Raw genomic sequence first — 22,703 nt, forward strand, 5'->3', positions numbered from 1 at the left:
GTTGTGTAGTTATTGGGTTTATGGACACTCTCTGGATCTCTGTGCTGGAGGCAGCCATTTCTGAATGGACAAAGGTCACGCCTCCTATGTTCTTCTGAAGAACCATCTACTCCAGCCGAAGGAGAAACCGAAGGAGGCTCAAAGCGGCTTCCAGTCGCCTTCCCTTTCCTCTCCCCACAACAGACACCCTGTGAGGTGGGTGAGGCTGAGAGAGCCCTGATATCACTGCTCTGTCAGAACAGTTTTATCAGCGCCATGGCAAGCCCAAGGTCACCCAGGCCATGCTTTACTGTTGCATTACCCTACTCAGATAGGATTCAGTGGGGAAGGGTCACATACAGCTGGCACTGATTTCAAGGGTCTGAATAATTGCTTCTCTTTGAAGGTGCTGTGAGCTTTTCTTTGCCTTGAAGACCACACTTCAGGAGACAAATTCATGTTTTTTTCCTCTAAAGAACAGCTGGCAGGGAGTCTGAACCAGACAGAAGTTGGGTTCCTAATACAAATATACAACTTTTTGCCTGCAGCTTTACCTTGACTGTTTCTTCACTGAAGATTCCCCCAGCAGTTATATTGCAATGTCCAAAGCAGTGTCCACTGGCTTATTGCTTTAGGATGGCTCCCCGGACCTTTTCCCACATCGGCATGGAGGAGCCTTTATCACCCTTCCTCCCCCCCCCCCCCCCCACATTTGACCCTAGGTTTCTTTCTGCGCATGATAACTGAGGGACAGGAAGTCAAAACTTCCTGCTGGTTTTTATTGTCAAGTGGCAAAAACTTCCAATCATATTCCAGTGCCATTTTGCCTCATTTGAGTGCCTCCCCTCCAAGTCCAAAATATTTTTTAATTACCACAATCTCATAATGCAAAACTATAACAAAACAGTTCACCTTTTTGTATCACACACACTCACCCACACACCCAGCATGAAAAACAATTGCTGGTAAATTATGCACATGAGAAAGAAGGAAAGGTGCTGACTGATAATGGCAGTGGGTTGTGTGAGTTATTTTGTTATATTGGAAGGCAGGGGAAGGCTGCAAGGGTAGGTGACAGAAGTGATGCTCAGAAGAGGGAGCAATGGCTGGGAAAGCATCACTTTTCCTGTTTCTGCATGGCCCAGCCCTGACACACACCCCATTGGATCCCACATCAAAAAATGGAACGTGGATTTCTGAGGTTCCCTTGATGCAAGCCAACTGAGGGAACAAGTTGGGATAGCCCTGGGGCCAGCCCTGAACAAGCCCGATTCCGTGCAGAAGGGGGAAAAAGCATGGATGCAAAGAGAAATCAGAGCCTAATCGGTCACGTGAAAACTGTCCTTGTGCGCATATATTTTCTGCCTAAATGTGTAGCACCCATACTAAAAATGTCACAATTGAATCAGCTATCAGGGGCCTTACTTCATTGGTGTTAGTTCCATCCTAAAATAGCCAAAATACCACATTCTATAGTAATTTCTGTCCCCCCACTCTGCTTTTTGCAGTTCAGGATTGCAGTAAAGAAGGCAGGTTCTCCTGGCCCAGTATCCTTGAATGGCCCAACACAATTATAGAGCCACCCCCCCTTCCACAACTGCATGATAAACACAACTAAAAGAGACAAGAAATTTTATTGTTTTATTTAGTAAAATGTTAAATAAATACAAATTAATCATTTACTCTGCACCCCTCTTCTTTTCTTCCCACTTTAATAGACTAAATCTAAACACAATAGTACCGAACCCACAAGGGACTGGAAGGCTACAGAAAGAAGGCAGCAAAGAGATTGCAAATCATGATGAGAACCAGCTGATTTTTTTTTTAACACTCCCTTCTCCCCGGCCACAAAAAGAAACCCTCCATCCAAACAAAGTCCAGCAGCCACACTATTCGCAGAGTCTTGATCTGTGAAAGCAGAGCTGCACCCCACCCAAATAATTTAAAGGCCTTACAAACAATGTGGGCATTTCGGCTGTAGAGGCTTGTGATCCAGCATACACATGACCGGAGGGGATACTGACGGCTTGTGAGGCTGTGTCCCTTTGTAAAACTCAAGGAACTTCTGCCCTAAAGTCCAAGGGCATCTCTTTCTACCTGGACCTTTTTGCAGTTAGGGCAGAAACCTCATAAGCAGCTCTCTCCAGAGACCTGCTCCACATCGTAACATTATTCTGCCATAAACAGCCATGGCTGCCCTTGCCACAGGAATGGGTGACTGTCTGGCAGGCAGCCCAAAGCAGTTTGTCTGCTACTGCAAGATGGATTGAAGCAACAAAGTTTACCACAGATGGATGGAACATTCAACACAGACTCTGAAAGCTGCATAGGCTGTTCAGTAGATGCTGGTTCAACTATGACCAAAGTGACACAGTTCCCCAATGCAACTGGATCTAGGATGACAAAATAAAGTCCCTGTTCAGTTCCCATTGGCCTGATGGTGTTAAAAGAAAGCTGATACAAAGTATTTTCCACAAATGTTAAATAAAGCAGTGGGGCTTTCTGACACTTGGGTCATGAGGACCCTTGGGTGGGTTTCATGCCTCACTCGCTAAGCCATGGGCCCCTCTAGAGCTAACTTTCCCCCTTCTTTTGGAAAAGGCCTGCTACCGGTGCATAGGCGTAGAAGACAAGAGCTCCTGTTCTGTGTTCTAGCTAAGAGGAGCAGCAAGAAAGTAAGGATTTGGTCATTCAGTGGCTGAAAGGATTTCTCCAGGGCTCCATTTGTTTGTTCGGTTCTTGGCTTGCGATTCTTGTCCCTGGCTGTCTTATTGGCTTTCCTGACTTTGACACAGTGTGTGTGTGTGTGTGTGTGAGAGAGGGGAGGGGGTGGCTTCACCACTGGACTGGTTGAAGAAGTCAGAGTTAGGAGGGAGTTGCCCTTGCTGCGATCAGCCCAGATGGAACATGAAAGAGCAGCAGTAAATAAAAAGTTCTGCCTGATTTTCACTGAAGTTCTAGATTCTTTTAGCACCAGGATTGTAATGAGAAGGTACGCAGGTGCTAAAGATATGATGTGAAGAGACTTGGCCATTTAGTTGCACTGGATCCACCTGGAGGAAGATGGCGGATGATAACTTTAGTTATAAAGGTTACCAGTAATAGAAGACGGAAAGGCAGAGTGTCAAACTCAGGCAGAGCAAGCAGTGGCAGGAAGAAAGAGAAGGATAAAATGCTGGTTAGAGATTAACGCCAATAATAATTAAAATCAGCAAATGCCAAGGTGGATGGTAATGAACAGCTAGCTTATGAGGGAATGGGTCTGGTGTTGTAAAGAAATATTTAACTCTTGTAGGACATTTATAAAACTTTTAACAAAGAGGTATTTCCCTATCCTTAGTTAACTGGAAGAAACAGCTGTTACCGTCTTTGAGTTTAGGCCCTTCTTGCTTTTATGCTCAGCTTGTGGCCTCTTTTGCAGGTCCCCCAGAGGTGTTACACATAGCTTTCGCACACAGCTGCCATCAGTCTTGGAAAGCAGAGGGCTATTTATTTATTCAAGTCCTTGCATTTGTGCTTAATCTAATGCTGTCCAAACTGCAGGAGTTCCCACTTCCACTTAGGAAAGAAGTGTAGCTTTGCTGCAAGGGGGAGGGAATAATTTACAATCCTGTTTGCTTCAAGTTGAAAGAAGGGTGCTAGTGCAGATATGTGCAGGAATGCTAGAGTGAGCAATTGCACAAGTGAGAAATATTAAACAGAGAGGAAGACTTAAAAGCTGCTTTTAAGCACTGCTCAAAAATCAGTCCAGAAAGGCTCCCTTTTACAGCATAACTACTGGATCTGCTCACCCAATCAGATTTATCTTTGTCTGCAAGGAGGCAGATTAGACATTTGCAACTGTACTGTTAGAAGACTTGTTGCACCACCTTGTGTTTAGAAAGGGTACACTCTCGTGCTTGCACAACCATGTCCCTGCAAGAAAAAGGGCAGCAGTGGAGGAAGATGTAAATGATCAGGATTAGACTTTCACTTGGAAGGAACTAGCCATCTAGTCTAGGATTCTATAAATCATGTTGCCGCATAGTACAAATGGTATTTCTAAATGTTTCTTTGGCTGCCAATTGTCGCTGCCTTGTCAAGCACAGAGTGCCATGGGGCAGTACTAGTAAGTAACAGCGGGCTAGGAGAGCGACATTTCCCAGCCAGGCAGCCTTTCTAGGTTTGGTCTTGGCCACCATTTCCTTTCTGCTGCTGCCATTCTACTCTTATATGTTAGCGGTAAAGAAGGAAGAGTGGGTCTGCGTCACAGGCATACTTGGACCTAGAGTTTCTTCGTTTGTAATCTCTTTCGACTTGGTTGCCTCCACTTGCCTACCCTTAAAACATAATATAAATTTTAGAATCCGCAGATTAAACTAATACTTCTTGATTCAGTAACAATTTCAAGCCCCAAACCGAATCATCCAAACCATTAATGATATGGCCTGATGATCAATCATAAAATAACTATTAGTCTTAAAATTCTCTGTAGTGTGGGAGACAGACTCTAAGGCCTTACACATTAGCTTTTCAGTTTCGCAAACCTCAGATTATATCAGTGTATACAAGAGTCCTTCCAGCCAAACAAACAAGTCTCAGCTATGCTTTGTCTTTTGCACTAGTTTCCTAAAAGCAGGATCAATATTTCATCTGCGTGACACTCATAGGAAAAAGGAGAGGCCTACTGCTTCTTCCCTCTTTAATTTAGCTGGCTGTGATGCCGGGACAGAAGAGGAGGACGCACACTACATTACAGGAGCTGTAAAAGGGGACTGTTCTCAAAATGGTGGGCAGGCAGCCTTGCCCCTCTGGGCTCTCCAGAGTGGTGGCTCAGCAAAGTTGTTATCAATGTTAATAGTCCTCTGAGCTGAATGCCCCAAAGGTGAAATCAGACAAATGCCTTTGCATGGTCATGGCTTAATCCAAAGCAGGTTTCCAACACATGGGTAGATATTATTGTACCAGAGATGGAATTAGTTGAGGGAAGAGTAAGATCCTAACCCTTAGCTGCTTGTGTTAATGCCTCCTTGCTGAGGCACCACTTCCACATTCTCCAGTGAATGGCATGGAAACACACAGTTCTACCTTACCTCAGGATGGGACTATGCGATGCATTAAACATGGGGCTGGCACCAGAGGCAGCAGCCCCATGTGGAGTCCCCTCCCCATAGCATATAGTGGAGCACGCCTGACTTGGTCCACCTTTCACTGCATATCACGGAGGGGGAGAAGTTGATAGTGAGGATGCCAGTTTTTGACAGCTTCTCCAAGTCCTGCCCTCATCTCACTTGCCATCACAGGCTTACTGGTCATCACGGCCAATTTGGGAATTCATGAAATATTTTGCCATCCTGAATGAAATGGTGCTCCCAGTAGCACGAGAAAACACACACAAAAATGATGCATGCGCGTGCACATGAGAAAGTGTGATGTGAGGATGACAAAGGGCACCTAAGAATTGCAAGGCCAGCTGAAAGAACTAGGCATTGCTCACTAGCCTGCTGCTGCACTAGCCTGGTCAGCCACGCAGGACAACTACGGACAGCTGGTTCGGACAGGAGGTTCTTCCCTTACCTGCAGTTAGCATGAAGCAAAATCATCACATCTCAAAATCGTCTTATCCAGCCCTCCAGACATATTGCTATTCTCCCATTTCTACAACAGAATTTGGTGGTTGAACTGAGCACTTGGTATGCTGCCCATACTTGGCTGGTGGGCTTGATGCATCACTAATTATACAGGCATACTCAACTTTTGGTCTCAATAATATTTGGGGTTATACTCTCTGAGTAGTTTTCAAAGTTGCCAGCAGAAAATGTATTTAACAGATGGCTACAAAATAGCAGGAGGTGATTTTAAAGCCTGTGTTCTTCAAATATAAAGCTAAGGCTACCAAACAAGGATCCTTCTTAACCAATAAGCATAGAACCAGAAGATCGCAATTGGATTCTAAAAACACTGAACCTAAAAGTGATACCGAAGCTAGAAGAGTCCTTGAGGAAAAGGAACAAAAGCTAGACGAGATTCAAGGAATGGCCACAATAATGTAGATGAGTTAGGAATGAATTTCAGAGGAGTAGGTACATAAAGTGCTTTGGGGTGCATAGTTCTTTACAACATTCCCGTTACAGGACATCTGGTTGGCTATGTCTGTCTCTGAAAGAAGAGTTCTGCTCAGATTTGTCTTGGTCATGCAGGGGTCAATTTGGGTGCAACTGGGGCGTAACAGAGACCACGTCCAAGAGGTATAAACGCTTGGCTTATTGCATTCATAGATGCAAAGGGGTTTATTTTAGACTAATCCATTTGATGTCTGGCATCTGCTTTTTCTTTAAAATGTGACATTATCATGGCAATCTGCCGAATCAGGCAAACCGTCCTACCTACCACTAGCCAGACCTCCAGATGAAACTCCTCAGTGACCACACACCTCTTAATATAAGAAAACGGTTGATAAATAGTGATGCCGGTGCTTTCTGTTCTTAGTTCTAAGCACACGAGAAAGTTAAGTGGAGTAACTGATGAAACAAGAATGACAATTTTCTCTGCTAGAGGAAAGTTTGTCGATTGGATATCATGGACCATCTCTGGACAGCCACCCCTATGCACTTTCAAACAGAAACACAGCAGAACGGCAACATCATAAGCAATATCTGTGTTAAAAAAATTCTAAGTACACAGCATTTTCTCCAGTTCTGACACCTTTTTAATAGAAATCACTTGTTTAGGAAACAAATAGCACTTTTTGTAATTTGTACAATGTTTCTTACCTTGATCTTATTTTCAGTAACACTAGGAAGACCTCAATATCTTTTTTCTTTTTTTAATTTAAAAAAAGTTGTTTTTCCCCCAGATACAAAGATTTTGCCCTTGCATAAAAAACAGTGCCCAAAACGATGACACACGGACTCACAAAGACTCACGGGATCTCACTGACACTATTACTTCTAATCTATACCATGCAAGGTCCCATCTACCTCTTCAATTGGACTGGCAGCCTGAAAAAACAGCTTTTCTATTCCTTACATTTGTAACCCAAAGAGAAAGGAAACGAAGGAAGCAGGCCTTTATCTGCTTGGGTTGGATGCCTGGGACATGTGCTGCTTTGTTTGGGATATAATGTTTGCTTGATCAATGTATAAACATGGTTGGGATTTTCTTTTCAGTCATGGCACATTCTTCCAAACACCCATCATGCTGATCACATGAGTTCCTGCCCCCCTTTCTTCAACAAAGGCTTCCTGAATCAACTTGATGACCAAATCAGCAATGCATTTCATTTGTCAATTTGAAAAAAAACCAGGGATAACCTGAAAGCTGCCAGTCAAGCAATCCCCAGCTTAAGCATGTGCTGGATACTTAAGTGAAAAAGCCTTCCTCGTTCCTTTCTATGTCTCCCGTCTAACCAACAGCGAATACTGCTCATATGATAGGCTCGGTCCCGCCCACCCCTCGGGACGCTAGGACTTGTTCATTCGTATTTCTGGATTTTTGGTTTAGTAGTACGGATAATTTAGAAACAGGAAAAGCCCACAGGCTCTTTGGACTTGACGTTTCCCCAGCTAAACAAACTGGTCTGCAGACAGGATTTGAAACCTGCTCCTCCTCCCTGCTCCCCACCCCCAAACAAAAATAAAACAAACCTATAGTGGCTGTGGAGGCTGCTGCAGGCACACACTGGTGTAAAATAGAGAGAGAGAGAGAGAGAGAGAGAGAAAGAGAGAGAGAGAGAGTAAATATATTATTTAACTTGGCATGGTGCTGGCTAAGAACCTCCAGCTGGCACTATTCATGTAACATGGTCCAAACTTTGCACATACACACAGAATAAGGAGGATCGATTGGCAACTCTGGTGCCGCCTGGCACAAGCGTCTTCACTCTCTTTCTGGAACCAAAGAGTTCTGCACTTTCCAGAAGAAATCCAGCTTTGCTTTTCTAGAGAGTTTTATTGTTTTGCTCTGTCTCCTTGCCACCTTCCCCCCCGGCTCCTTCTCACTGTGCTGTGTTATTTAGTCTCCTCAGCCTTGTTACAGTTCACCATGCAGCTCTGGGAGGGGGAAGAGGCTGGAGTGGAGGTGGCAGCATTCGCATTATTAGCAGAGTCCATGCCATTGGAGATGGCTAATGAGCTGCCCTCGGAGTTTATTGGTTTGGAAAGGTTGATGCCCTGGATGAGGCGGATTAACTGTTTTACCTTCTCCAATGAACTGTGCATTTCCTTCTGTTTTGCCAGGATGGTGTTCTTCATTTCCATACATTTCTGAAGCAAATGGGAACATTAAACATTAAGATTGCACTAAACAGGACCTTGGAATGAAAACATAAAGAAATGGATCCCCAAAACCCACCAGTCACCTTTTAACTGCTAAAATAGTCTATCAAGAACTTGGTGGATATAAAATACCAGACACTGCTGATATATCAAATATAATTTGGGGGCTACATACAATTCAGATTTCATAGAGTAAGATCAACCCTTGAGAGTTCACAAAACTAGACTCTAGAGTTTGTAAGTCATAGTGCCTGCAGACACAGGGTTCTAGTTATAATAGTTTGTTTACATAAATACATTTGCTGTTAATTAGATACACAACAGTATCATAAATGCCACACAACTGTAACTCATTCTCAGACTTAAAAGAATACTACAGACTGTCTGAAATACCATCTTTGTCCATATCTTGTAAAGGATTCTCACTTTGACCGTTTATGTACTGGGAACTGCCCCAGCTCCCGTGCAGGAGCACAAATTGGGGGCAGATGAGGCGCACCGGGCCAAATCCTCCCCCATGTGGGTGCAGAAAGAGGTGGGGCAGCCTGCCATGACTAAAAATCCAGCCTGCAGCCCGGCATGAAGCCTCCAGTGCATAAACGGTGTTCAATCAAACAAGCAGATTATTCTATCTGATCTATACCTGCAAAGGATAGTGGGGTGTGGGACAGACACACCTGGCACAGGGCTACTCCTGCACTCTATGGGTGCTGCCATGCACCTGTCATCACTTGACTGTGTTTGTTTCCTACCCTACTCCCAAGCCTCAATAATCTGAGGATAGAAAGGAGTGATGTCTCTGGACTTACCTTCGAAGGGAAATATATTCATAATGTAGCTTTTTTGTGTTTAATTTAATTATGATATTTTCACCATACTAATATTTGCAAAACAGGGGACATTACTGACATATAAATAAATACTAAAATAAAAATTTTTTTAAAGAAGAAGCTAAAGAAGGTTTTTGTTAATGCATACTCCCTAGCTGCATTGGGAGGATTCTTTGGAACTGATTGAGTGGTTGGACGGCGATGCACTAGGATTCATGGCTGTAGCTTCTAGCACAATGCCTAAAGAATCATTTGGCAGAGCAGTACTCACTGTTATAGAATTGCTGAGCTGTTTGACCTTCTGTTCTAGTTGTTCCCGTTCCTGTTTTAAATCTGAACTCCATTTCAGTAATTTCTGTTTCTCTTCTTCTTTTGCTATGCAAAGGAATCAGTTGCTTGAATTAGATGTGATCTCCCAACAGTTTTCCAAAATGGATCATACCATGAAAAGGCAGAAGTTCTCACACTGGGTCCTACTGAGAGTACAGGTTTATGCATAAAGAGAGATGAGGTTGCCTCATCCAACGATTCCAAGGGTTATCATGCATTCAGTCCTTAATTTCCTTTTGAAAACAAACATCAGCCTGCCTCTCTCAAAAATAACATTTTCCAGAAAAGAAAGAAAGAAAACTGAGCCAAGAATTGTTTTCTTACCTGCTTTGTATGCAATATATGAATGAACAATTGCTAAAGTCCCTGGCCATGGAATTGCTTCTTCTTTCTTTAGCATCTAAAAAACAAGAATGTGAATATTTGGCTGACTTGTTCTATGTGTGGGTAAGGAAAGACGAGTTTCTTGAACAGCTATCATTAAACCAATTTTTAAAATGTCCCTTTGCCGTTTTCTTGTTAGGATATTTCAAGAAAACAAATAACTGGTGTTCTCCCTTGGCATCCCACCTGTACTGCTGCTAGTTCCAATCTGGCACGAGCAGCACAACACTTTGTCTGCATCTAATGGCAGCGGCAGAGGGAATAGATATACCTCTTTTTGAGGGGGGGGGGAGTAAAGGGAACCATGCTGCTGGTTGCTGATACCAGGATGGGCCTGTGACACACCTTGTCTATGCCCAGTGCTCACAATCTCAACTGGCATTTCAACAGGGGCCTGGGGGGGGGGTCCCCTCCCCCCAAAGTAGGCTTTTTTGGAGTGGGTAAAAATGTTATTTTTGTTCAACTGCATAAGTACTTAGCAAATAAAGGTGTCTAAGCCATGGTGTTTCCCCAGATGAAACAAACATTTAAAATATCATGCACAACCCACCCCCCCAAAATCATTTGGAAAGGACTAAGACTTAAGAGCATGAAATAAAGGCAAACATCTGTGCTATGTTTCCCACAATGGAAACCTGTGTAATCATAGTTCCAGCAACTTTCTACATGTCTTTGCCTCTGCAATTGTTTTCTGCTGATAACATATTAACAAATTGAAGAGGAATAAAAAGACAATTCATCTGCTCTTAAATTTCCCTAAAGAAAGCACTTATCCCTTTCAGATTCACAAACAAGCTGCTCATCTAAGGTTTTTTCCTACAAAGGTTGGCATGGTTTATCTGTGGCTGCCACTGCCATGGGGCTTTCACATGGCAGGTCCCCCCACATTTCCCTTGCCCAAATCCCCCACAGTGGCCATTCCTCCTGTCACCCGAGCACTTCCTCTCTTTAAACAAAACAATGGACATATTGCAATGTTTATCATGTTTTCTGAAATCCCACCTTTAAAAAAAAGTCTCTAGTCCCTTTGTGGGGAGAAACTAATTCTAGAGGTAAATTTACTGGAAAGGATTCAATATAACATCTACAAGACAAGAAGAACTTTTCTTGAAGCATTTTTGCTTGTGACAGAAAGGCATTATTTTAATGTATCAGTATCAACAAGAGAGCACTTTGAGATCTGGATTAAAACAGCAAGCAGTAAATGTCTATGTTAATTGGCTCAGTTTATAAAAGTGATTCGATAACTTCAGCTGTTCTCAACCTCTCTACGTCCAAGCAAGCCACGTGACCCAATGTTCAATGCAGAGAGCCTTGAGAGCCTTTGGTAACAATACCTGGTCTTGACATTTGGGACAGATCCACATGCCCTTGGGAATAGTTTTCAGAGGCGGGTCCAGACAGTCCAGATGATACACACGTGAACATGTGTCACACATCAGTAACTGCCCACTTTTCCGGCAAACACTGCAAAAATCTTCATGGATATCACCCTATAAAATTGACAAGAGGAATAAGATGTAAAAAAGTTTATAAGGTGAACTGTTTTAAAATCTATTTTTCAGTTCAGTCTAAAGTCATCCACAGAACCCCTTGATCCCATATAAAAGTATCCTTTTCCTTGATACATAAAGAACACTACCAAACATGCCTGAATTGTAACTACTACAACTTTATACAGATTCACAAACATAGTAAAATCTTGTAGCCACAGTTTCTTGAAAAGATCCCATCTCTTACTTAGTAGAACTGTAAATTATTAATAGCCTTAAAATCTTATTTGTCTTACTTCCACAATGCATATATTTAATAGCAGGAATTGGATTAAGTCATTCACTCGTGCAAGATCTGCAGATCTACCCAATTTCCCTTCCCTCCAGCAATTCTTTCCAAATTCTGACCCCAGGAAAGTTTATTCCCAGGATCATGAGACACATGTGAAGTAATAGCCATTGGGCTGGAGGGCTGCTGTGTTTCCCAGGATCAGAAGGGACTATGGGGAAGATCCCCAATGATATTTTCTGCTGACAGATCACTGATGCTAACCCAGGATCTAAGCCCCAAATCAAATAAGACATCTATATCAAATCTCCCGATTGACCTAATTCCAGACAATAGTGTGATGTGTATGTCTCAGCATATGGGAGAAAGAGCACTAAACTGTCTGACCCTTAGACAGAGAAGATCTAGCACTGAGAAGAAAGTGCTTACAGCCTAGAAACAAACAAACAAACAACAAACAAGAGACAAAAACAACACAATACAACAAAAACCCAGGAAGTTGCATTGGTGTTTGCCAGTGTTTCTGTTTCTTTATTTTAAGTGGCAAAATGAGCATTCCTAAAATAGAGTGCCCATACTGGGAAGAGAAAATATATAGGTTGTGGCCAATGACTCATAGTAACTATTAAACAGGCCCCTGTAACTTTTGCCTCACCGCATTCCAACACCAAATCAAAACAGAGAAACAAGATGCTGGGGTAAGGGAATCAACACTTTCCATCCAGATCCAGTGATGTACTATCAGAATAACAGCACTCCCCACAGCAGCTCTGCTGCTTGAGAAAATTCCTCAGCAACTAATGGACAGAACTTCTTACAGGTTGTGCAAGACCCCTCTGACTAAAACCTTAAACCTAGTTGACATGTGAGCACAAGAAGCACAGCTCAATCTGGATATGACCCACAGTTTTCACTGAAGATATAAGGGAGCCATACATCACTTTACAAGAACATTCACATGCTGCATCTGTTAAATATTCTGGAAATAATTGTTTTCATATGCAAAATTAAACTTAATGCGTTCTTTGATCTATGACATACTTTAATCTTGATGTAAGCACTGCCAAGTACATTTGGGATTATAATGTTTTCAACTCCAGTCCAATGTTAGCCACACTCACTTCTGAATTATCTCAATTAACCTGGGCCATTCAATAGAAAAAGGCCAAACTAGATCACAAACAAAACGTCATTTCTGCTGTAAAATGTTAACAGTACTGAAAGACCTAGTTAATAGTTCAAGCTTAATGGCTAAGGTTATTCATTTTGCACTGCTGCTGGACACCATCTCATCCCCAACTGTTAATTTTAAATGGATTTTTCTGGTACAAAATTTACAGCAAATCGATTGGGGCTCTCTCCATCTCCTGTTGTTGTGTTCTGGCCAGCTTGGCATAGTAGTTAAGAGTGGTGGCCTCCAATCTGGAGAGCTGGGTTTGATTCCCCCCTCCTCCACCTGCAGCCAGCTGCGTGACCTTGGGCCAGTCACAGTTCTCTCTCTGCCTCACCTACCACACAGGGTGTCTATTGTGGGGAAAGTAAGGGAAAGTAATTGTGAGCCTCTTTGAAACTCCTCTGGGTAGTAAAAAGTGGGGTACAAAAAACAGTTCTTCCTCTTCTAAATGGTTGCTATTTCTATTTGTATATCTTAGCATTCCGGGGTATAAAGACAAAAGGGCCTAAATAGGACAGATTACAGAAAGGGATCCAACATTTTGATCAACTGAGGGCAGAAACTGAAACCTGTTACAAATGTGGGCCAATCTCTCAAACTCTTTCCAAATGTTTCACAAACAGAAAGATACCATTTGCAAACAAATAACATCCTGCTTTCCTTAAAATACAACACTGAATCTTCTTTCTCAATCTGAACAGCCATGGAATTAAATCACAGATTGAACATTTGTTATAAACTATGCTGCCTTGTTTTTCACAGCCTTCTGAAGTATGTCTTCATTAAGGATAAAATATTAAATGTTTTAAGTCAGAGTACCAACTGCTAAAATAGCTACCTACAAATATCAGCAAAGACCTAAATTTACTGAACCTGTGAAAGTCAAAGCTTTACTCTGCTGGGAACATCTTTCCAATAAATCATTAAATTTGCAGATAACATCAAATTGAGAGGAATAGCGAACACCCAGAAGATAAGAATTCAATGAGAAGTGAACACACTGGGAAATTGGGCAAATGAGAACAAGATGCAATTCCGTAAGGATACGTGCAGAGTTTTACATCTGGGTCACAAAAATGAGAAACACGAATGCTGGATGGGAGATACACTTCCAGGTAGCAGTGTGTGTATGAATGAGATCTTGGGGTGAACTGTAAGATAAACATGTGCAGTGTGATGCAGTGGTATGATGCAGTGGTAAAGAAGGTGCATGTAGTCTTGAGCTATATCAACAGAGGCATCACAGCATAATCTCAAAATGTCATAGTCCCACTGTATACCACATTGTTCAGACCACATCTGGAGTACTGTGTGCAATTCTGGAGACCTCACTTCAAAAAAAAAGTGGACAAAATTGAGAAGGTGCCAAGGGGAACAATGAGGATGATCTGGGACCTTGGGACTAAGCCCAATGAGGGAAGACTGAGCAACTTGGTAAAGTTCAGTCTGGAGAAGAGAAAGTTGAGAGGAGACAGGATTGCTCTCTTTAAATATCTGAAAGGTTGCCACTTGGAGGAGAGCAGGGAGCAGTTCCTGTTGGCAGCAGAATATAGGACCCACAGTAATGGGTTTAAATTATGTGTAGAATGGTCTTGACTAGATATCAGGAAAAACATTTCACAGTCATTTCACAGAGTAGTTCAGCTGTGGAATCAGCTGCCTAAGGAGCTGGTGAGCTCCCCTCATTGGTGGTCTTTGATCAGAGGGTTGGACTAGATGGCCTGTATGACCCCTTCCAACTCTAAGAATCTATTTTAAAAAATAGGACAGAGAAAATCCCCCATGGGCAATCTGAAATAGTACACTCTGAAATGGTTCTACTACTTCATTGCCATCTCATTTTGCTGCATATGTACACCAGGCCTCAGAAAGCCTTCCCTTGCACCTTGCTTTTGGTAACTGAACATCTCAATTCTGAGCAACTTCTTCACCAACTGGCTACTATTTCAGTTGTAGATATTCATAGAAGTCCTAGATTAGACTGGTCAAATAACATTAAATATAAATCTCATCAAATCTAATAATTATCAAGGCAGGAAGACACCAGGTATGTTTAGTGAAGCTATGACATATTCATAAGATGTTTATGGGTTCTGGAGATACATAAGGAACATTTTTGGCTTGAATGTTGAAGAATAATCTGAGTTCTACCACTACTCAAAGTTGAGAACATTATTTGAAACATTGCCGCACATAGCAAAAAATAACATTATGCCAGCTGAATGGCGTAGGGCTAGATATTATCGCACCTCCAGCTATTCCTCACCTTCTTGCCATCTCTCTATAGTCTGCTACCTTTTTGCGCTTCTTACCCTCCACAAGCACTGCTGGAAATGGCGGAAGAGAGCAACACGGTTTATATACGACTCTCTTCTGCCTGTCAATCAAGCCAGGCAGCCAATCTCCTTTCTCCTTTTTTTAAAGGATCCCGCAATGCCCACCACTTTTTAAAAATTAATAGTTCTCAGTTTAAACACCTATGCAATTTAAACACCTAATCATAGATGCATAGTGCTTTTTATAACACCACCCCCTATGGAATCACAAGCTTAAATCTTTAAAAAAATATATTAATCTCATTCCTGATTTGGGGATGGACTTTAGAGAGGTTTGCTTTGTGTGACAACTCTGGGGAAAAAATATTTTTGGCTTCGCCTGCACACTTGTACACCTATTCATTGCCCCAGGCAGTTTGCTTTAAAAAAATCCCATCTCTGGGAGAAGGGAGAGGGAGGCAAGTGCAAGGGTGGAGATAGTGCTTCTTCGCCTCCATACATTTCTTGGCATGTAGTGTGCTGGTTGTCCACTGTGGGATAGCACTTTTTAGGTTGGTGAATTAACTTTTTGGGATTGACCAACTTGCACTTTAAAATCCTGGATTTAGTGTGAATTTTGCTGGCCAGACGTGGGAGGTGGGTGACGTCATGTGAGGCACCCAGAATATAGCATCTTCAGGGGGTGAGTAACACACTAAATTTCTGGCATGCTGAAAGGCCCTGAGGTACAGACAATAACTAGAATGGCAACCCACAAAAGTTTTATTTAGAACACAAATGCAAAAATAAGGCTCCAGTAATTTTTCTGCAAACTTCTTAACTCTTAGAAACATCTTGTGTTCCATTAAAGCATACAACTTAAAAAAGCTATTCTCTTTTGTTCTGATCAGGTTTTATAATTACGATTTAGCAACTTCAGGCTGCTTAGATTGTTGCATTTTTCAGACTGTATTTTATGTTGATTGTTAGTCATCTTGTACAAACTGGAGTCAGGATATATTTTCTATTTAAATAAACAACTCTGAAGATTCCATCAATAACGTAATACCCAGAGAACTAAAGAATCTGGCTCAAAATAGGACGTGGCCCAGAGTCTATAGGAAAAAACAGATTCATTACCCATAACTCGTGCCCTTCAAGTGGTCATCTGTGTAATCCTACATGTGTATTCTGCACTGCACAGAAGGCAATTTAGGAAGTTCTACAGCTCAAGCCAAAGAATGAGTGTTAAAAGCCTCTTCCCAAGAGAGGGCGATATCCCTCTGAGAATGCTTTGGTGGGGCATCTTTCTGTTCAGTTCCTTCAGCAGCTCCAATAAAAAGGATAGCCTGAGAGATGTCAGCAGCAGTGAAAGATGCTTTCACAGATGATCACTGAGCACATCTGTTCCTGTTACTGCAGTCGTATCCAGAGATTATTCAAGTGATCTACTTAGCAAAGAGTGTTGGTATCAGATCACAAAAAAACAGAACACAGAATGGTCTACCTGAAAGAAGCATTGTGCTGGACATAAATATTAAGGGCATAATGCAAGATGAACACTGAAAATGCCAATGAGTTGCAGCTTTGCAGACGTATTATCTCCGGGGTGTGGAATTGAAGATGAATATACTCAGCAGAGGCAGCATGTTGGGACAAAATTATCCTTCCATCCTTGCTAACTTAGTCTACATATACATTGTTGCCATACACAACAATGAAGATACCACCAGTAATGCATCAGAAGACGTGTCAGACCTTCATGGGACATGTTTATTTACACTGTCCCACCTTTCCTGCTACTTTCTTGTGCACTGCAGAGAATTGTGACAGGCATAGCATCCTAATGGTAACAGTTGGTGGCAAATTTTCAACACCCTTCCAACTCACAACAGTTTTTCCACTCCACATGACCTTTTTTCCAAGAGCAGCATCAGTATCAGATCCGCTGAAGTTGATTACATGGACAATCCATCCCTAAATAGGCTTCACCATCTGCTCAACCATGGATGATACTGAAAGATTGGGCTCAGTTGCTCCAATAGGTAGTACTGGCATGTACCTTGAATAATTGGCAACAAGCATGACAAGTACTTTGAGTAGTTTTCCAATGCTAACAGTGGGTGCAACTGGACAACTGTCAAGCTTGAGGTCAGTTTTGTGGGGAGAAAGAAGGAATCTATATCATGTACTAGTGTAATTTCATATTCCCCAAGCGCTGAGATAATGGTCGTATAGATGATAGTATGGATTACACATCTTTAGTGACTTGGAAAAGGACTACAACCATTAGCAGTGATGTTGGGAATGAAGTACAGGACAAGCTGGCAAATTATATTAAATTATATTAATGGAGATTGCTACACTTGCATTTCTAAAACTAATGCTACCTGCTTTTTGAGATCCACCAGACTTTCAGATTCCCTGACTACAAGGATGGACTTTAGTCCCTTGTGATCTAAAGAATCCTGAAATTTATCATCAGAGTGAATGGGTGAGAAACTATGAGTGATTTCAACTGCATAAATAGTGGTAGTTGCTTGATCCATTTGAGTGGTAACAAAGGACATAACTGTGGGAGGACAGCAGTGAACAAGAAAAAGGGAGACCGATGTGGAATCTGTGTTGTGGGGGAAGATACAGAATGAAAAGCTGCTTTGTAGGAAATGTCATAACCTAACAGCAAGGAGAACTGGACCTTAAGGAGGAATATTGGGACCAAGCCTCATAACTGCAGTCAAGTCAGTCTTGATCTGGACTACTCCCTTCATGGCAAGCACAGTCCCCCAATGGAAGACAACAGAGTTGCTCCTGGTGCCCCCCTGGAGACTGCTGCCACTCTGCAGTGACATGAAACCTACTGATGATTTACTCAGTCTATGCAGATATTGAATAGATGGATAGGAGAGAAGTGGTGCAATCTATTTTCCCAACCAAGAACACTGTAATGTAGGTTATGTTATCTTGAGAGAGGTGTCTTAAAAATCCACATGGAATTGCTTCAGGATTGGCTACATTTGTAGCAATAATATGCTCTATGCCAGTCCTGAAGTACATCGTAGCATGGGTGCCACTTTGGGAAATAAAAGTAGTGTCAAGTTACCTCTGGCTTATGCCATGGTTGCTTGAGCCATGGCCCAGGATCCACTTGGGGCAAGTGGCTGGCTCTCTCCCTGATTCTCAGGCCCTTGAGCCATCTGGACTCCTACCATATTCTGAATATTACGGTTTTCCTTTCCTGTCTCTAGGTGTCAAGTTGTAAACTGTGCATACTCTTTGAAGATAAGGGGATACATCCTGTAAAATTACAGACTGTGGGAACAAATGGTGCAGAGGAGGGGAAGGCCTGGGTCTATATCTGCTCCATACCGTCATGTGTTTTCAAGCTTTAGTAATAAAGTGTTCTATGTAGCCATTTATAGTTTCTCCAATAAACTACTGAGGTTTCCCCCTAAAATTCAGCATTTACCTTCTTGGGAAGAATTGCCATGGCACATGACAGCTAAAGCTAGACCGGATGGGGCAGATACGTCCATAGTATCATTTGATGTTCCAGATTTGGTATGCTGCCACTTTTTCTTCTAATATCCATCTACGTTCTTGCTGGGATCAATTCAGAGAGCTCCCTGAGTTTCATGCAGCACATTTTGGCTGTTGACAAATCTCTGCTATCAACAGCTAGAGTATGAACTGGAGATGCAGAAGCTATTTGTGAAGCCCTGGCTCTGATAGCAGATGATGATGGTGGTAGACTGGCACATCAGAGGACAGATGAGCCATATTTCAAAGCAAAGATTGATCTGAAAGTAGGGTCCTAAAACTGGGCTTCAGGGCTTTGTCTAAGACTGCTCCTTCAAAAGGAGCAGCCCTTGGCTTTCTCCTAAAAACAACAGGCAAAGATTTTGGTCACGAGATAGCTTCCTTCTGCTGATGTAATATTATTTAAAAACCAGGCAGCTTTTCTGGAAACCAATCAAGACTAAAGGAGAGGAGAGTTGAGCAAGAACCTCTGTGTTTAACAAAGGACAGGAAAATAGGATGAAGAAACAGAAATTGTAACAGCTAGAGTTGGGGGGGGACGGGACCCAACAGGAACAGTAATTCACCAGATAGCTGTAAGAGAGCTGCTAACTTTGATGCAGAACAAAACTGAGTAGGAAAAAGTCTGTCTTCAAACCAGGGGAAATAGACCACCGATGTTTTGGCTAAAACTCTAAAACTTTTTGCAGTTACCTTCTGCACCAGCAAAGAACTCACATATAGGAGTGTAGAGAGATCACAAAAAGGATATTCTTTAATACCAAATGATGCAGAATAGATGCTGATGAAGTCATTGATTTGGTTGCACTGCTGAGGGCATCAATATATTCATGCAACTTAAAACAATCCTTGAGCTGCTTAGCCCAAGTGCTCAGCTCAGCAGTATAAGAAGTACACTGGAGGCACACATGCCTCCCATTGTAAATGAGTTTACAAATGTTTGATTGTATATTAAACTTGTTTATTAAGCATGGAGCTACTTAAGATAAGGAAATAAAGACACAGAGAAGCAATGCTGCTAAATTTGTGAGCCCAGAACAGTCTGTTCCAGGCCATATTTCATATGAATGATGGATGCTCTCTCCCCCCAGTAATTAAAATTACTAGAAATTACATTGTGTTGTAAATCAGCTGAGAGTTAGCTCAGCAACAGCTTGTGGTAAACCAGCAGAGTAGATAGCTCCACAGAGTCCAAGCACCATAAAGTGACAGGAGTATATCAGCACACAGAAAATTATTCTTGGTTCCAAGGTTCTGTGTTTGTAGAAATCTACAGAAGACAAGAAGCTCTGACAGGCATAGGTAAGACTCCACAGATAACTCCACTGATCCCATGTCAAGGTAACTCGAGCACCTTTGTATGGTGTTTTTCCTTTCCTTTTCAATCACAATCAGCAGTTGTTTTATCGCTTTGACGTGACAGGCTTCATTCCCTTCCTGCTGTTACACCATTGAAGCACCATTTATTTATTTATCTGTTTGACTTATTTTTTTACCCTGCCTCACAGCCAAAGCAGGGCATGGAAACACTTATTTCTCACTCAGGGGGAAGAGAATGTCAGTACGAGAAGTAGAAATGCAGGGCCTGAAGAAGGGGTGGGTTCCTAGTATGATGATTGACCGTAACAATGGCATAGCTAAAGAAACAAATTCTGTAGAACGGCTGGCTCAGAATGGACTCTACGAACAGCAAACCTTTCAGCAAGAGTTACTTACGTCTGTGGAGCTGGGGCTGGGCAGGGACACAGGCTGAACAGTTGCAGGGAAAGTAAATGTGGTCTCTGTCTTTTCATTTTCTGGGGAGTCAGGATGACTGGATATAGGGGATGTAGGGGTCAGAGCCCCAAACCCCAGCACCGTGTTGTATTTAGGAGGACGACCTACACATTAACAAAAGGGAACAAAAAAGGGGGAGAATAATCTTACATACCTTTGGCCAGTGCTCCTCATTGGCTAGCATGAAAAAAAGAAGTGATGCAGGACAGAGAGGAAGTTAGTGCGAGAGTCACAAGTGAAAGAAAGCCAGGTGAAGACTGTAAGTTATTGTCAAGATATATAAAAAGAAAACTGTGCAAGGAAAGGACATACTACAAGAGGGGAAACAGCTGTTCAGATGGTATACAAAAGAGCACTATTTCTGACATGGCTATATCATGTGTCATCAGATTAAAACTGTACCTCCTACAAACACACCGCCTCTCTCTCATTCTCTTCACAATAGCATCAAAGGAAAGTTTCCTTGGTATTCTACTGGTTTCCATTATCCAGATACCTTCATCATATTATCTTATGATAATTTTCAAGACTATCAATGCTAGATTTCCTCCATAAATTCATTCGCTTCTAGAGTTATCTGGCAATACTAAACAATTTTGGAGACTATGTCTGATTCTTTCATAGGCATAAATGCAATGTCCAAGGAAAATGAAAGACAATTTTACTGTTATTCTAGTATTGACATATTAACAAATATTTTAATAATACTTTAAATGTCACACATTATCCTGAACCTTCAGGTGGGACATACTTTTTTGAGGAAGAGAGATAAGAGGGTTTTTACAAACAACAAACCCCTCCCCTAAAGAGAAAATATTGGAACACCCCAGACGTCCGGTTCTGTGTCAGCAGGCAGCAGAGCTCTCCAGCAATCCACATGACATTTCGAAGTGTGAAGGTTCTTTTGAAACCTTACCAATGGTTGCAATAAGATCTCATAGCAAAACGTGCTATTATTCCAAATAAAATAATATTATAGGAGACAGAAATCTTTGTTTTGTATATTACCCCCTTATAAACTTGCCCAAAATTACTTAATCTGTACACCTTATTAGTAAAATGCAGTTTGTGTTCAGAATTGACTATAACTGAAATGCCCTTTTTTGAAGGGTTACAAACAAAATGTAAGCACAACTAGAGCCGGAGGAAACAGACAGAAGTCTAGAATTAAACACTCAAACCCTGTTCTCTGTGACTGACACTTGACAGGTCAGGGGGCACAGAATGCCAACACTCTCCATTTGCTTACAGACAGTGCCAACAGCAGTGTAAAACTGCAACACATCAATGTGTCTCTATTTTGCTTCAGACCAGATACAGATTCTTCAAGGAATGAAAGGAGAATTTGAACATTGGAGCTCAAAAATCAATTATACTGATGATTCAATTGATCAGTATTAGTATTGTGACAATTTATGAAAAAGGAATGTCTGTTCAATGTGACCTGCAATGAAAACACCCTTTAATTTCCAAGACATCAAAAGCTACCAAAGAGTGAAAGACTTTTAGTCACTATGTTTCAAGATGGGATTCAAATCAGACAAGACTCAAACACAGCACAGTCAGCTAATCATTCATCCAGTCACTTGCATGGACATGATTGTGCAATTTCTGTTACACAGCTAAGACACACGATGGCTTATAGTCAAAAGTGCTATTCTGTGCCACAGTAGCAACTTGCACACATGAACACATTAAACTGCCTTAAAGTGAATCAGACCTTTGGTCCATCAAAGTCCATAATGTTTTACTGGAAACAAATGGCTCTCCAGGGTCATAGATAGATGTCCCTCATATCACCTACTACCAGTTTCTTTTAACTGAAGATGCAGGGACTGTAGTGCTGCCCTAGTTGCCCTGTACTATTTTCCTTCATATCCACTAATCTACAGGAGAACAATTTCAGGGGGCACAGAAAGCTGCAGTTAGAGGGGAAAGAAAAGAAAGTTGCCTTCTTCTAGAGCAACTCCACTCATGGGCCATTTAAACCTAGCTGCTGAGCAGGACAGTGTGCCTACCAGTTGGTAGGTTCAAATGGCAGCAAGCCATTTAAACCAGGGGTAGTCAACCTGTGGTACTCCAGATGTCCACGGACTACAATTCCCATGAGGACCTGCTAGCAAACGCTGGCAGGAGCTCATGGGAATTGTAGTCCATTGACATCTGGAGGACCACAGGTTGACTACTCCTGGTTTAAATCATCCATTTGCTTCTCCTTCTTCCAAGTAGGAGGAAGCAAAATGGACTGCTGAAATGGCTGTCAGCGTTCAGTGATTGGTTTTGCTTCCCCCCATTTTGAAGCAGGAATGAGCAAAATCAATCTGCTAAATTAGCAATCCCAAACCTGTGGGCCGCGGACCACATGTGGTCCTTCGACTAATTGGAGGTGGGCCCCGAA

At 42.0% G+C, this 22,703-nt stretch overlaps 1 protein-coding gene across 8 annotated transcripts in view; it reads right to left on the bottom strand.

The window, feature by feature from the left end:
- Nucleotides 1–1,607: 1,607 nt before the first annotated feature.
- The window catches only part of PHF21A (PHD finger protein 21A), a 224,453-nt gene continuing 203,357 nt past the window's right edge, over nt 1,608–22,703 (bottom strand). For 6 of the 8 annotated variants that reach the window (XM_077322306.1, XM_077322308.1, XM_077322305.1 and 3 more), the window contains 5 exons: nt 20,246–20,409; nt 11,116–11,271; nt 9,719–9,794; nt 9,336–9,439; nt 1,608–8,222 (listed from right to left, as the gene is read on the bottom strand). In XM_077322306.1, the coding sequence (XP_077178421.1) occupies nt 7,968–8,222; nt 9,336–9,439; nt 9,719–9,794; nt 11,116–11,271; nt 20,246–20,409 (755 nt within the window). In that variant the 3' untranslated portion in view covers nt 1,608–7,967. Of the gene's footprint in view, nt 8,223–9,335; nt 9,440–9,718; nt 9,795–11,115; nt 11,272–20,245; nt 20,410–20,459; nt 20,483–22,703 lie in introns of all 8 variants that reach the window. The other 2 variants (XM_077322311.1, XM_077322310.1) reach the window with 1 other exon arrangement.

Source organism: Paroedura picta, chromosome 2 (assembly GCF_049243985.1).
Source record: "Paroedura picta isolate Pp20150507F chromosome 2, Ppicta_v3.0, whole genome shotgun sequence".
Taxonomy (NCBI): domain Eukaryota; kingdom Metazoa; phylum Chordata; class Lepidosauria; order Squamata; family Gekkonidae; genus Paroedura; species Paroedura picta.